Below are 13,827 nucleotides of genomic sequence, written 5' to 3' on the forward strand. Positions count from 1 at the left end.
GGGTTAACAAACCTCTTGGGACTTTTCAGTCACTTTTAGTTATGAACTGGAAAAGGATTAAATTTTTGCAAAGGCCAATTGGGTGAAAAGATCAATTTAGTAATCCTGTTGAGGGAGGTAAAATTACTGTTCTGCATTAAAAACTGACTAGGAGGCAAAATGAAAAAGGAATAAACAGCTAGATATTGTTGACAGAAACTACATAGCAAGATGAAACTATGCTTTGTATTAGGATCACTGTTTGATATATTTATTAAATGGAAAGGAAGTGACTAAAGACCACAATCCTCACCCTCTTCTCCCTTAAAAAGAATGCAAGTCAGGTACAACTATGCTTAAATTGCAGCGGAGTAAAACAAGTGTATAGAGGAAAGTAGGACAGAAAATCAGTTCATAAATTATTTTGGACCCATCTAAACATTCAAGCAATTCAGAATTTCATATAACAAAAAAAAAAAAATTAAACAAATTAGGTTCCACATAAGACAAACTAGATTATAAAACCTTCAGCCCTCCAGGCTAAACCCTGAACAATCAGATGAGCTATATGGTAATTTGTTCATTAACCTTTACAATGTATGTACTGTGATCCACCTGAACTAAGAATGGAGGTACAAATGCAAATCAGGAAGAAGGATGACTGTTGTCAGTAAATTTTAACATTATCTATGTGCAGTTCTAAATGTCAACATCTAATCAAGCCTAATCTATTATTGATTTTCTTTTTTGTTTTCAAAGTATCCATCTGTGGCACGAACTTCAATCAGCTTTTATTTCTTGAGGCACATCTCTCAAGTATAAAATACATCTATCAGACTACAGTTATTAAAAATAATTTCCTAATTTGCTCTAATATGATGGAAACCCACTAACACTAAGGCTTCAGGACATTACTTAAAATCAAACCTACTTGTTACAAAATTAGTAAGGCAAATTATTAGTAGTAAAGTGAACAGGCTAAGCATTACTGGAACTTTTTATGTCCTGTGGCAACAACAGGTATGCCATGAGAAAGGAACAAAACAGGAAACTAGCTACAAGTGTGACCTCCTTTCTAGCTATGGTTATGGCTCATGTTACTTAACTCTCTCATCTTACAACATAGTCTTTTGCCTTTTCAACATTTTACAAACTAAAATATTCTATGTCAAACCCTATGTTTGAAGTAGACTTTTACAAAAAAAAAATCAAATAAAACTGTTCAAACATTTTCAAGAGCGAAACAAGGGAAAATATGTTTTGCATCTTTACGTAAAGAACACTAGCATTTCTGTGATTTCAAGCATCTTGATGGACATTCACTGATGTCCTTTGCTATAAGTTCACATTTACCCACGCCGAACATGTTCACTATAGCAATTTGAAATTTTGGCACTGCCAAAGCTTCTCTATGCTTAGTGCATTCCATCCTTAACAGACTCTATGTATCAATCTGACTGTGCTGATACTGTTGCCACAGAGCAACTAAGCATACTGCATACTAAGATTGCGAGGCTGTGCAAGATGGTCCTTTCATTGTTATCTTCCGGCTTCCAAGTCAACAAGTACAGAAAGCTTTCATCTGTATTTGCTCATCTCATTCAGAGCTCAGAAAGAGTGGAAGGACAAGGAAGACAAACATCCCAAAAGAAATGCAGCAAAATGAGGAATGGAATCATGAAAAACTAAAAAAAAAAGGAAATTGTGGGCACTGATGGACAGAAGCCATCTAGTGGAAGAATAAGGTTAAGAAAGGTAAAAAGAGGAAAGGGAAGGACAATTGAAGAGATAGAAAGAACCACAGAATGGGAGGTCACGACCATTTAGAGCTCTTATGCAACCTAAAGAGGACAACCCTGGTGTGTTACCTGAAAACGAGCTTATTTTACTTGCAAGTTTCAAAATTCCTTTGCTGCTTATCGTAATCTACTGGCAAGGTGGGTGCCTTCATTACCGCCTAATGCTTATGCCATGGAAGATGGCACCTCTCTTGCCTTAAGTAATTCAGATCATTTAGTAGAGCATTATACTGTCGATGTAAACAAACCATCATCTTATGCGAATGATACGGGAAGAGGGAGAGAAAAAATGAACTTTTTAAAAAATAAAAATTGCAGTAGGAAAGGAAATTTCATATTAACTACATTTTTACACTAATGGGATTAGCAAGTCTCACACTTAAAAGTTAGGAAAAGCTAGGACTGAAGTAGTGTCACTACGGCCCACAGGCTACATCAAAGATAGCTGGGTCCCAAGACTGTGGGAGTCAAACCGCTCCATGGGCCAGCTGGCCAAGGCTTCTGCTGCAGGACTGAGGCCTTGACTTCAGGAAGGTTGTTAAGAGATCAGGTATGCAAAATGGCATGAAAGTTTCAGATCTTTAATTTGTGTAGGACAAATCCACTTCACCTGCATTCAACATTTTGACAAACTGAGTTTTGATGTATCATGGATTTTTAAAATAGGAACAAAATGTTCCTAGCAGAGAACAACTTAGTTATGTACAGGAAGAAAAAAATAACAATGAGTTTTCCTGAAGACTACACTGAAAACCAAGGTGTTATATGTACCTCTGCCACCTACCTCTGAGCACATAAAAAACCTAATTCCTTGCAATATGCAGTGGGTGTCACAAACTGGTCACCTAAGCTAAAAGCTTTGGCCTTTAACACTTCTCCTTAGTTCAGTGGCTATAAAGACATAGAAGGCTTGCTCAAAAGAATATCATGAAAAATAATAGTTTTGAAGAGATTCAACACTGAAAAAATAACTCCGCGTGCAGCCTAATGTTTGCACAGTGCCATGTATTAAACAACTGCAACAAGAACTTCCAACCACTAGCATTCATTTCTCTACACTAGATGAGATGCCCTTCAGATAGCCTATAGAAAAATGGAGTATATGATAACATCATTGTATTAATCTGCATGAAGAGGAACCATTAACATGACGTGGATTACCATCTGATTTCCTGGTTGACTTTTACAATCCCAGATTTCTTCAGGAGCAGTTTTTATATAATGCCTCTCTCTAGTAGCCCTTTTTTTCTTTGAGCACTGTACACAATCATTTCTCTCCTTTTGAATACAACATATCTTTATCACTTCCAATATACATCATTTTACAAAGGCAAAGACTTACCCTTAGCATGAGATGTTTCTCTATATTTCTTAAAGAAGTAAATTAAGCTAACTTTTTCTGAAATTCTTGGTCTGGAAATCTGTAATTTAATGACATTTTTTATCATATATCAAAATCACAGGGTAAACATTCCTAGTGTTGTCTCAGGAGCAACAGAGTTTGGATTTCCATCGCATCTGATGGCAGTCTGAGTGCGAGTTTGGCTGAGAAGCTCATGTGTGCCACACCTCTCATCATGTTTCTTCACTCCTAAATACTAACAGTATTCATATTTACCTAAATTAAATGTTCCTCTAAGAAATAAAGTCCACTAAACTGAATGATTAAATCTAACATAAACCTCTGAGTGGGCGTTCCTGCTGGATCATTCTGGCACGTAAGCATTTACCAACTTGAGCAGTACAAACAAAAGCAATCTAACAGAGACAAAGGTTTTACATCTCCCTTACTTTCTCCTTCAAAGATCTTCCACAGCCAGACACAACAGAGTATGAAGGACTATGCAGTTTTATATGGTCCCACTTTGTTTAGCAGAAAGTGCTGGATTCAAACCACATTTTGAAATATGAATCCCTCATCCAAATGCTTTTCATGCAATCAATTTCCAGCCATGAAGAATGGAAGCACTACAGAAAAAACGTCTGGGTCTCCTTTCATATTTTTAATATGTCCAAAATATATTTGAATAATTTAATTCTAAATTTTAGCAGGATCTTTCCTATAGAATTTGATTTTAAACCAGCAGCTGGAACCCACTGGGAAAACTGGCCTGGGAAATTTGAGAGAGAGAATCACTTTTACCAAGATTAAACTGCTAGTGCGTTATTTTACAGAATGCTTTCTAATTCATTCTGTTATTCCTTTATTTTAAGCTAAGAAGCAACCAGCAGCCAGAGAATACAAATTACAGCAGCAAGTGCACTCTAACCAAGGGTCCTCAGCCAAGACAAATCACTCATTACATGCATCAATGATACTGTTTGCTACATGTGACTTTTCCCCTTTTGTTCTAGGTGCAGAAGCCATTAAATGCATTGAGTCGGTAGAGCTCCCGGTAAATATACCTTTTGCTACATCCTCACTCTGTGTGTGTACCCTCACAGTGGTTTGTTACAGATGGTGCCTACTGTCCACCTTTCTTTTTGCACAGAAGTGACACAGCACTGATTTTATTCTAAGCTAAAACCTGTATAATTTAAAAAAAACTGTTGGCATGAAGGAATGCTGTATTACAAATGCAGTTAACATATCTGTATATTAAAATGTTCACTCTGGATTGCCATGCTTATGTTAGTGTGTCTTACGTAAGTATTGCCTATGCTATCCAACAGAGCTGCGCTGACTTATGAGGAGCTGCTGTGCATCTAGCCCTCATTAATTGGGTGTTACTCTTTTTGGAGAGCCTGTCAGCAAACAGTAGACACCCTCAAAGACTGTCTGGAATGCGGTCAGCTTAGAACAAATAAAATCACCTCTCAAGAGGAAAAAAACTCTATCAGCTTCTTACAAATCTACCTAAACACAGACCAAGAATTTCTATTACAATAAATAGTATGACACTTTAAAATTCTTGTTTCTTCCTAGAGACTTTATGTAGAATCTTAAAGTATGAACACATAAAACACGGGGGACAGTGGAAGAGGGGAAAAGGGACAGCGGGTGAAAGGAGAGAAGAAGAAAGGCCTTTTCCATGTTTCTTATGCTGGGACTGTTTCGTACCAGCTGGCACAAGAAGGAGAGATCAGCGGATAAAGGCCAGCCCTGTTCATACATCTTCTCCTGCAGCAGCATCCTGGAGAGTGTGTGGGCTCCTCTGTTGCACCAGCCCCCCTCAGCCCCCATGTTTTCCAGAAGAGTATTTCAAGCAACATTAACACCACAGTTAAGGAAATATTAAGGGTCATGAAGCTGGTGACCAAGTGAATGAAGCATGGCCTTCTCTGATGGGTAATACAAACAAAATCAGGATTTAATCTTTCCTCAAAATTTCAGTTTGTCACCTTCTTTGCACAGAGATAAATCATAGTAACACAGAACTTTGAAACAAGGTGTGGTGTTTGGCAGAGAAGTTTATGCGGGGGAAGTTAGGGATAAAAGCTTGAAAACATTGGGATCATTTAAAAACAGATTTTATAATATTCTATTCCTTACAGATTTTCAGAGAACAGGAAAAAGATTCAAATCTAAAGTTCTTTATTTTGATTCACCTTGTTTCAAGTCTGTCTTTGACATTCATACAGTTTATTCTATGTTGTGTTATATCACTAGCATTTTTTAATTATGAAATGTTTCTAGGGTTTTGAATCAAGATTTCAGAATTGTTGTTAAATGTGAATTTCACCTTTTTATAGTTAGAGACAAAGTACATTTTAAATCCTTGGATTATTCTACAGAAAGGAAATTTTATTTTCAATCTAGATATAATTTCCTCATAAAATAAATGTTTTTGAATTTTAAAAAACTGACCCTACTGGACCATCAAAAGAAATGTCAGTCAAGAACATTACAGCAATTTTTAATCTAGTCTTAGTTTAAAGATCAAAATACCCCTACTTTTTTTAAATACACATAATAATTATTGGGGCTTTATGTGTTTAGAATGTGAATAGATTCATAAAATAAAGTAATAGTAGCTGCTGGCTTAAAGGTTGAGGCATACTATGACATACTGTAAAACAATTGTTTAAAGAGCAGAAAACTATTCGTAGAGTATCATCAAGCAGGGAAAAAAAACCCACCCATGCATTGTTTGGGTGGTGTTTTTTTATTATCTATTAAAGTTTATAAAGCATCATAAAATATCTTCATTGATTAAAATTAATAAACCTCCAACTATTAAACTATCACCATTATCAAGTTATTCAGCATCTTTATGGTTTTTTTATAGGATGATAGAATTTAGTCCAAATGCAGAGATCCAAGATAATAAGTGACAGAAATGCTAACATATGGAAGTATTATGTTGCGGGTGAGACAACTAAATCGGCAAAATTTTCCTACTGACTATGAAAAACTTTAGGGGTTTTTGTTTTGGGTTTTATTGGGACAATTTTGGGTGGTTGTTTTTTAATACAATGCAAGCAAGAATTCAGATACATTTAATACAAGCAAGCTTCAGATATCTATATAAAACATGCAGTTGATTTAAAGCCAAGATTGGTCTCTGAGCTGTGTTCTGTAACGTGTTAAAATTAGTACTTACGTTACAAATGGATGCTGGATTAACTGAAGTGACTTCTCTTTAATGCCTACCTATTTTGAACAGACTTGTTCTTAGACATGGGAATGATCAATAGCCTACCTACTCAAAAAAAAAGGTGTTGAAGGTTGATAATGAAAGCATCCTTGGAACTACTATAAGGATTGCTGGAATAAGTGTTAGACTGGAAGACTAAGAGGATTACAAGAGAAATGGACCAGCTGAAGATAATTTCACTGTTAAATTTTACAGCCTTTTTTATAGTCTGGAAATATTCTGGCATCATTACAACAGAAGACAGAGTGATGATTTCTTTGAGGAATAAGTACAGAAATGGAAAGAATTGTTTACAAATGCATTTAAAAAGTCCTAAAAATAAAATTTAAAACCTGAAGATCTATACATATTTTTTAAAACAGGTCATACAAACCTATTCCAAGTAAGAAAAAACAAATATTACTAGAAAAATTCTGAATTTTACACAAGCCGCCAAGAGAGAAGTTCACAAAACCAAATATGATAAGGAAGTAGCACTCGACAATTAGAAGTAATCTCAGATAAAGGTCTAGGGAATCATTTTCTCATAAATCATGTAAGAGAAATCATCTTTTCAGTACTAATTCTCAGTTCCAACACCATATCATAAAGACTGGTATATCATTTACAAGTTCAAAACTAGCTGCTGAAGTTGTATTGTTCACAACAGATAGTTTTTTGTTGACTTCTCCTGCATGATAACATGGTTCCCAGAGGTCAGGATGGATTTTGGACAAATAATTTCTTTCCCTACTTGTCTATTTCCATACTATTTACCATTCTTTCTCTCTGTCACAGAGTTCAGCATGTTACGGGCATAACAAACAAAAGGCCAGCCTCTTCTTTATGTCAATGTCAAGTTAGAGAAATCCAGTGATCCTAATGGAAACATTCCATCTTATGCACACAGCTGGAATAAGAATATATCCTAACATAGCTATGCTATATTGGGATATAAGAACAATAAAATGCTTGTCATATTGCACATGCATATCGGTTTCTAAATACCACTAATCAGTTAAAAGAGATTTTAAACATGTTAAGCTTTTCATTTTAAAAAAATTTAGCCAACAAATTGTATATTAACTTACTCTATATCTTACTGACAAACAATTTACTGACCTTTTAGACTTTTCTAAAATTCTCAAGTGAAAAGTCTAACATCAGATACCCTAAACAAACCCTCAAGCAGAGTTCAGATCTAAGTAATTAGATATAAAAATACGTATCTGGAAACATGGAGGAGGTTTCTATAAGAAAAAAATAATTTCCTGCGTGCTTTTTCCTTCTCTCATTTGTAAACTATTTGACTTGCCAAAGGAAGTATTGTCTGGCCATAAATTAACTGTTAAACTCATAGAAGGATAAGAATGGTCATTCTGGATCAAACCCAAGGCATATCTGAGCCAATACTGAAGGCCAGTTTGAGAGCAGCCAGCAGCAGAGGCTTTGAAAAGGACCTCAGAAGAGCAGGCAGATACAGGACAGTCATCCCCTCTGCGCTGGTGGCAGTCTGGTTTCTAGGAGCTATGCTGGCTCGTTTCCTGATGCAGGCACGATGCTGGCTGAAGCTGAAAACACTGATCTCTGAAGAAATCATGAGAGATGGAAAAACCACTGCTCAGTAACTGTCAACTGCTCTCTTCAGTTTGTTTTTTCCATACTTCCTTATAATATTTAGCTTTAATTTTAACTTGCTTCCTTTCTCAACATGGTCAAGTTGTATACTTTTGGAAACACTTTAGTTCCTCTGGGGTGTTTTCATACCCTCAAATTACATGAGAGCTACTGTACCAACTTGGGTTTAAACTATACCTGCTTAAGCTATACATTTTTTAATTTTTAATATTTCCATACCAATCATTATCATTTATCCAAAACAAATTAACAAAGTATCCAAACAGCACTCAGTACTGCCAAATACAACACCAGGAATATATCACAAATATATCTGTTCGTCTCATACTTATGGCATACAAATCGAGACTTTTCGATAACAAGGCATTTCATGCATATCTACAACTGCAGAGGTTCCAAAGTCTTCATTAGCACTAAAGTCTATATGGATGTGGGACACACAGGTAAAAATACTTTTAAAAATAATTTCTTAATAGCTTGAAACTAAAATATGATTTTGCTTATGACTTCATCTACATACTTAAAAGGGAATGACACACTTTTACTGCAATGGTTTTGTTTAATTTTCTCATTTTTCCGTAATGCTGTAAATGCTCACAAAAAATACTAGCTAGACAACTGAACAGCAGAATCCACCAGGGCGAGTAAAAGACAGGCAGCAGCACAGCCACCTTCACAGTACCTTAAGTCCTCCAAGTAAGAGATACCCTCTAGCAGTAAAACATCAGTCTCACTCACAGAGAAGTTCCGTCTCTACAGACACTTAGTCCTTGGTCTCCTTATTGCTACAGGAAAATTCTGAGTGCTGTATTCAGAAAGAGTGCTTATCTGTGATGGATTGCACTTATGTAAAAATAAATATGTGAATAAAAATAAGCCAACTTCTTCGAACTGATGAATAACTCAAGGTCATTAGTAATCTATCTGAGATTTTAATACAGAATCAAAAAGCTTTATTACCTACTTTGAGCTACCCAATTTACATCAAGTGTAATCACTATGAAAATAAAGGCTATATGAATTTCGGAACCGACATTTGACATTATTTTATACCTCAATTTTTTTTGTAAGAGAAAGAAAAATGAATGCAGGTGACTTTTAGAAGGAAGCATGAAAAGACCAACCTTGCATAACCTGACAAGATGTATCGATACCTGGTAACTGAAAAAGCAACAACTTCCTTTTACAGCTCGCTGGTAGACATGACACATTATAAACTCCGCAAGTTTTATAGTTGACTTCAGAAATTAATTGTCTGGTGACACATTATGGCAGATGATATATTTTAAAATAAGCCAGGGTACAAAAAGTCTTTCTGGTTTACACATATGTGGAAACATATATGCGTGCATGCATGCTTAGCACAGGATACTGTCGAACTGTTACCTGATGCGACCTTTATCTTAAAAGCTCATACATGTTTTGCACAAAGAAGTTCACAGCTCAGGCACTATCGTCTGTATTTTTAGGTTTGAGAGTAATTGCCCAATTCATTGTGTTCTGGCAACCAAACAACAAACCTACAACACAGGCTGAAATCTTGCATAATAATGCAACTTGTTCATAACTGGGTGTCATGGACAACTAATGAAAATTTAGATGCACATGCAAGCACTCACCCTACACCATTAATTGAGGCTTATGTTTCAAGCGGTTCTGTTTCAGACTGCAGTGGTACATCGTTCCTATGCAGCTCCATGGCCTTGCCTACCTGCAGGGTTTTTCTTAGCAGAAAAAACTAGCCCTTGGCATGGTCACAATTTGGTTTTGAACTTACCACTCCATTAAGATGAATGAGTAAGTTCACTTCCCTGTCAATAGTATTGTTTGTGTCTGCCTTGCTACAGATACTGTGAGATACCACACATTGATTTACTGGGTGAAGAATGACAACCTAAGAGTCTTGGAACTATATTAAAAAAAAATATGTGTGTGTATATATATATATCTATCTTTCTTTCTGATTGAGGAAAACAAACAAAAAGTTTAATCCCAACATAGTAATAACAATAATTTATAAAACAGGATTATATTACTTCTCTGAAAATCCCTCTTTAGTAACAGGAAATGAAGCATTAAGAATGAAGTGGAAGGGCTGTCTGTTTACTGAGTCGGATTAAGAAACTTAGCCCCCTTCCATCTTTTTCCCCCAAACAATCAAGAAACCCAAACAAAACATTCCTTTGCAATTTAGTATCAATGCTGCTATGTTTGTAAATACAAAATAGAAGACCAACTATATCAGATAGCAAAGCCAAGCTAAGTTGTAATTATTATAATTATTAGTGAAAACCCAACAGCAATTATTGCAAACATGTTTGCAAGATGTACATTCTGAAAATACCACCTTATGAAAACTTAAGAGATCTTTTTTTTCTCAGTTAACTGCACAAGACTTCAAAAAATTCTTCACAGCTGGGATTCCTAATGTTAGTAACTGGCATTTTAAACTTACACATTTAAGTGTTTACACAGTGGGCATCTTCTTTATACTACTCATTTTCTTTCATCCAATTACTGGATTTAGAGAAAGTCATCATTAAAAGTAGACTCTTTTGCTAGCATTTTATTAATCGGGGTGGGGTGGGGGAGTGGTGGTGGTGGTGCATTTTGAAGCACCCATATTAATTCAGTAAATTTTCAGTTCACATATCTTTTGTTGAGTCACACTTATTATTTGACTTCTGTGGTACAATAACAGTACCAAAGATAAGAGGTCGCTCTCTTTATTGGAAGTTTTGAAACAAGGTGCAAAAGGAGAAGTTATTAAGAAGTTGGGTAATTCATCAGTACTCTATGCAGCCAATACTGCAATACCTGAACTTGTTGGAAAAAGTTATGTCAGAATCAAAAAACCACTTCATCCTTGACAGACCTTTCTTTCGGCTAAACTGTTTTGGTAACTATTTTCCCTGTTTTTCACCTGCTTTTTAAAACACTGTTTAAATATTACTAATTTAACCCCAGATATATGAAATACTAGTTTAGAAACTTAAACTAACTTGCATTACTTAACAAAAATTCTTTACCTTTGATGCAGATAGTGCGTCTTGGTTATTCTATAACACAAGCTAATAATTTTTTTTAAACTGCATTCACGTGCCTTGTTAGGCCTTGCGGTAACGTAGCAGATCTTAGCATGCACTAATGATAGTGACATAAAAGGAAAACTGTGCTGTGCTACTGTGAAAATCTGATGTCTTCTAAGACACAAGTAAGGGCAAAATCTAATACAGCATTGATATCACTGTATGTTACACAGTTACAAACTGAAATCATTCATCACGTTTAATGTAGAAGAGGTAAAGGAATAATACTAAACTTGGAATGTCCCTGCCGTAACTGACCCTGATTGCTCAGGGTATTTCTGGCTGTACTATCATATCTTCCTACTTTCTAGACATGTATTCTCTCTTCTTACTGTTACCTATATAGATACAATGAACACTGAAAATGGATTGTAAAACAGAAGTGTGCAAATATATGAATTATGTATTTGACAGTACTCCACAACTAAAACCAGTTTGTTTTCTCGGATCATTACTTTCCACCATAGCCATTTTCAGCGCTCCTTTCAGTAACAGCGGGTACAATAATTTCTGTCAGAAGCAACATTTAGAGCTACCCTTCAGTTCCCATATTTTCACTCATGTCACACTAAAATCCCATAACACGCAAGCTAAATTGTACAAAAATAGTATTAAAAGTAGGCAAGACTCTCCTAATTTAGGAATAGACGCATCCTACATCCTCCACAACTTAAGTAGAGATATGTACATTAAACAAACAGTTAAGGAAATGCTCTGCTCTATCCAGATGTTCGATAACATATAACGTGATGTTTCACAATCGGTTATGGAGTTTTTTTCCAGTTGTTCCTAAAAAATCTTATATCCTCTGGATATGCTATGCATTTTTATTTTTATTTTTCTAAATAGGACGATTCCCTTCTTAATCTAGAGGCATTTTTCTTAAACGCACATATTACAAGCTACGGATTTAAACTACTGTCTCCAGTAGGACCCGATGAGCATGCACCTGTGGCAAAGACTTTAAATGGGATTCTTTTTCAGATAATCAGACCATAGCACGTAAAAATTAGGTGCTAAGGACAGTCAGGCACCTTCCAACAGTTCGCTGCGGGCAGCATTTCTCTTAACGCGGGGTGAGCTCACTCAAACCCATTCGGAAGACGCTTTGCGTTCGGCAGGAGTAAAGTAAACCTTAAAACCACATTTCAAGTAAAAAGATGCTACCGCTCCCCCTCACCGGGAGGTAACTTTCGGCTACCTGCTGTTCAGCAGCTCAGTCACAAACCCCGGCGGCCAGGGGTGCCCGTGGAGAGCCCGCGGCCGCCCCGGCGTTACCTCCTCGCCCCCGGCGCCGCTCGGCGGGGACGGCACCGGCCGCTCCCGGGACGCGGCCCGCGGAGCGGGGTAGGCAGCAGAGGCCGCCGCTCCCCTCTCGCCAAACACCCAACTTCTGCGGGGTCGCGGGCACAGGCGGCGGGGGGGGGGGGGGCGCCGGGCGGCGACCGGCTGTGGCGACCGGCCCCGCGTTCCCTCTGCCCCCTCAGCGGCCGGGAGAGGCCGAGCTACCGAGAGGGGCCGGCGGGAGCACCGCGCCCCGCCGCCGGGCGCCCCAGCGCCCCGCCACCCGCCACGGCCGCCACCTCGCTTCCCCGCTTCCCCGCGGCGGGCGGCGCCGGCGCTGCCGGGCACAGGTGCGGACCCCCTCCCGCCGGCGGCCGCCCGCCGGCCCCTCGCACCCCGCGGCCGCCGGAAAGTTGGCGGGAGCCCGCCCGCCCCGCAGCCCCCGGCCCCGCGGCCGCCCTTACCGTGGTTGCTGGCGACGTGACCGGCGGCGGCGGGGCGCGCTGTCAGCAGGGGGAGGAAGAGGCCGACTCTCCAGAGCAATCCCCTCACCTCACAACACCCCATGGCTGGTGCCCGCCGAGCGCCCCGCGTCCTCGGCCCGCCGAGGCTGCCCGTCCTCCTTCAGGCCAGCGGGGAACGCCGCCGCGCAGCCCCCGCCCGCCGCCCCGGCGGGGTCCGGTGCGGCCCGGCGGGCTGCGCTGCCTGCACTGCCGCCGGGGGCTGCGCGGGCCGCGGCGGGCGCATCCACCAGCGGGGTCCCGGGGCACGGCGGCGGCCGGGAGGGCGAGGGCGGGCGGGGGCGCCGGGAGCCCCCGCTGCCGCCCTGCCGCGAGGGGCGGCGGCGCTGGGAGAGCTCCGGCAACTTCGAGGCGGCGGCGGCGGGGGGCGTCGCGCCCCGCTCCCTCCGCCGGCTCCGGCCGGTGGCACCTTCAGCCCCGCAGAAGCGCCCCCGGCAGCTTCAGCAGCCTCCTCCTCGGGAGCAGCCTCCTCCCCCGTCCGCGCCGCACGGAGCCCCGCATCCCCGGCCGGCGGCGGCGCCGAGGGGCTTCAGTTTCCCACGGTGGAGGGTCTCGCCCCCGCCGCCGAGCTCCCGAGGCGGGAGGGGCAGAAGGGCCGGGCGCCTCCTCACGCTCCCCGAGGCATCAGGGAAACTTGCGGGGCGGCATCCCCGGCCCCTCCGCCGCCGTCCCCGGCGCTGCCGCTCGCCCCTCTCACTCTCTGTCTCTCCCCCTCTGCCGCGGAGCAATCAGAAATCAGGCGGCTCTGGTGTGATGCTCGCTGCTCCCTCCTGATTTGCGTGCCGCGCAGCCGGCTGCGGTTTTTTGGTGCCGCCGCTCCCCTGCCGCCCGCGGAGCGATCACCCCCTCCGGCGCGGCCGCGGGGCCGCCCCGCTGCGCCCAGCCCGGCGGCTGCCGGGTCCGCCGGGAGGCCAGCGCGGCCCCGCGCCGGGGGCGCTCC

General features: G+C 40.8%; 1 protein-coding gene across 2 annotated transcripts in view; it reads right to left on the minus strand.

Annotated features, from left to right (window-relative positions):
* The window catches only part of EPHA6 (EPH receptor A6), a gene marked incomplete at both ends in the record, with an annotated part of 510,935 nt that extends 498,002 nt beyond the window's left edge, over positions 1–12,933 (minus strand). For both annotated transcript variants that reach the window (XM_082332768.1, XM_082332767.1), the window contains one exon: positions 12,831–12,933. In XM_082332768.1, the coding sequence (XP_082188894.1) occupies positions 12,831–12,933 (103 nt within the window). The remainder of the gene's footprint in view (positions 1–12,830) is intronic.
* Positions 12,934–13,827: the final 894 nt, after the last annotated feature.

This window comes from Platalea leucorodia, assembly GCF_965183815.1.
Source record: "Platalea leucorodia genome assembly, chromosome: 2".
NCBI lineage: Eukaryota > Metazoa > Chordata > Aves > Pelecaniformes > Threskiornithidae > Platalea > Platalea leucorodia.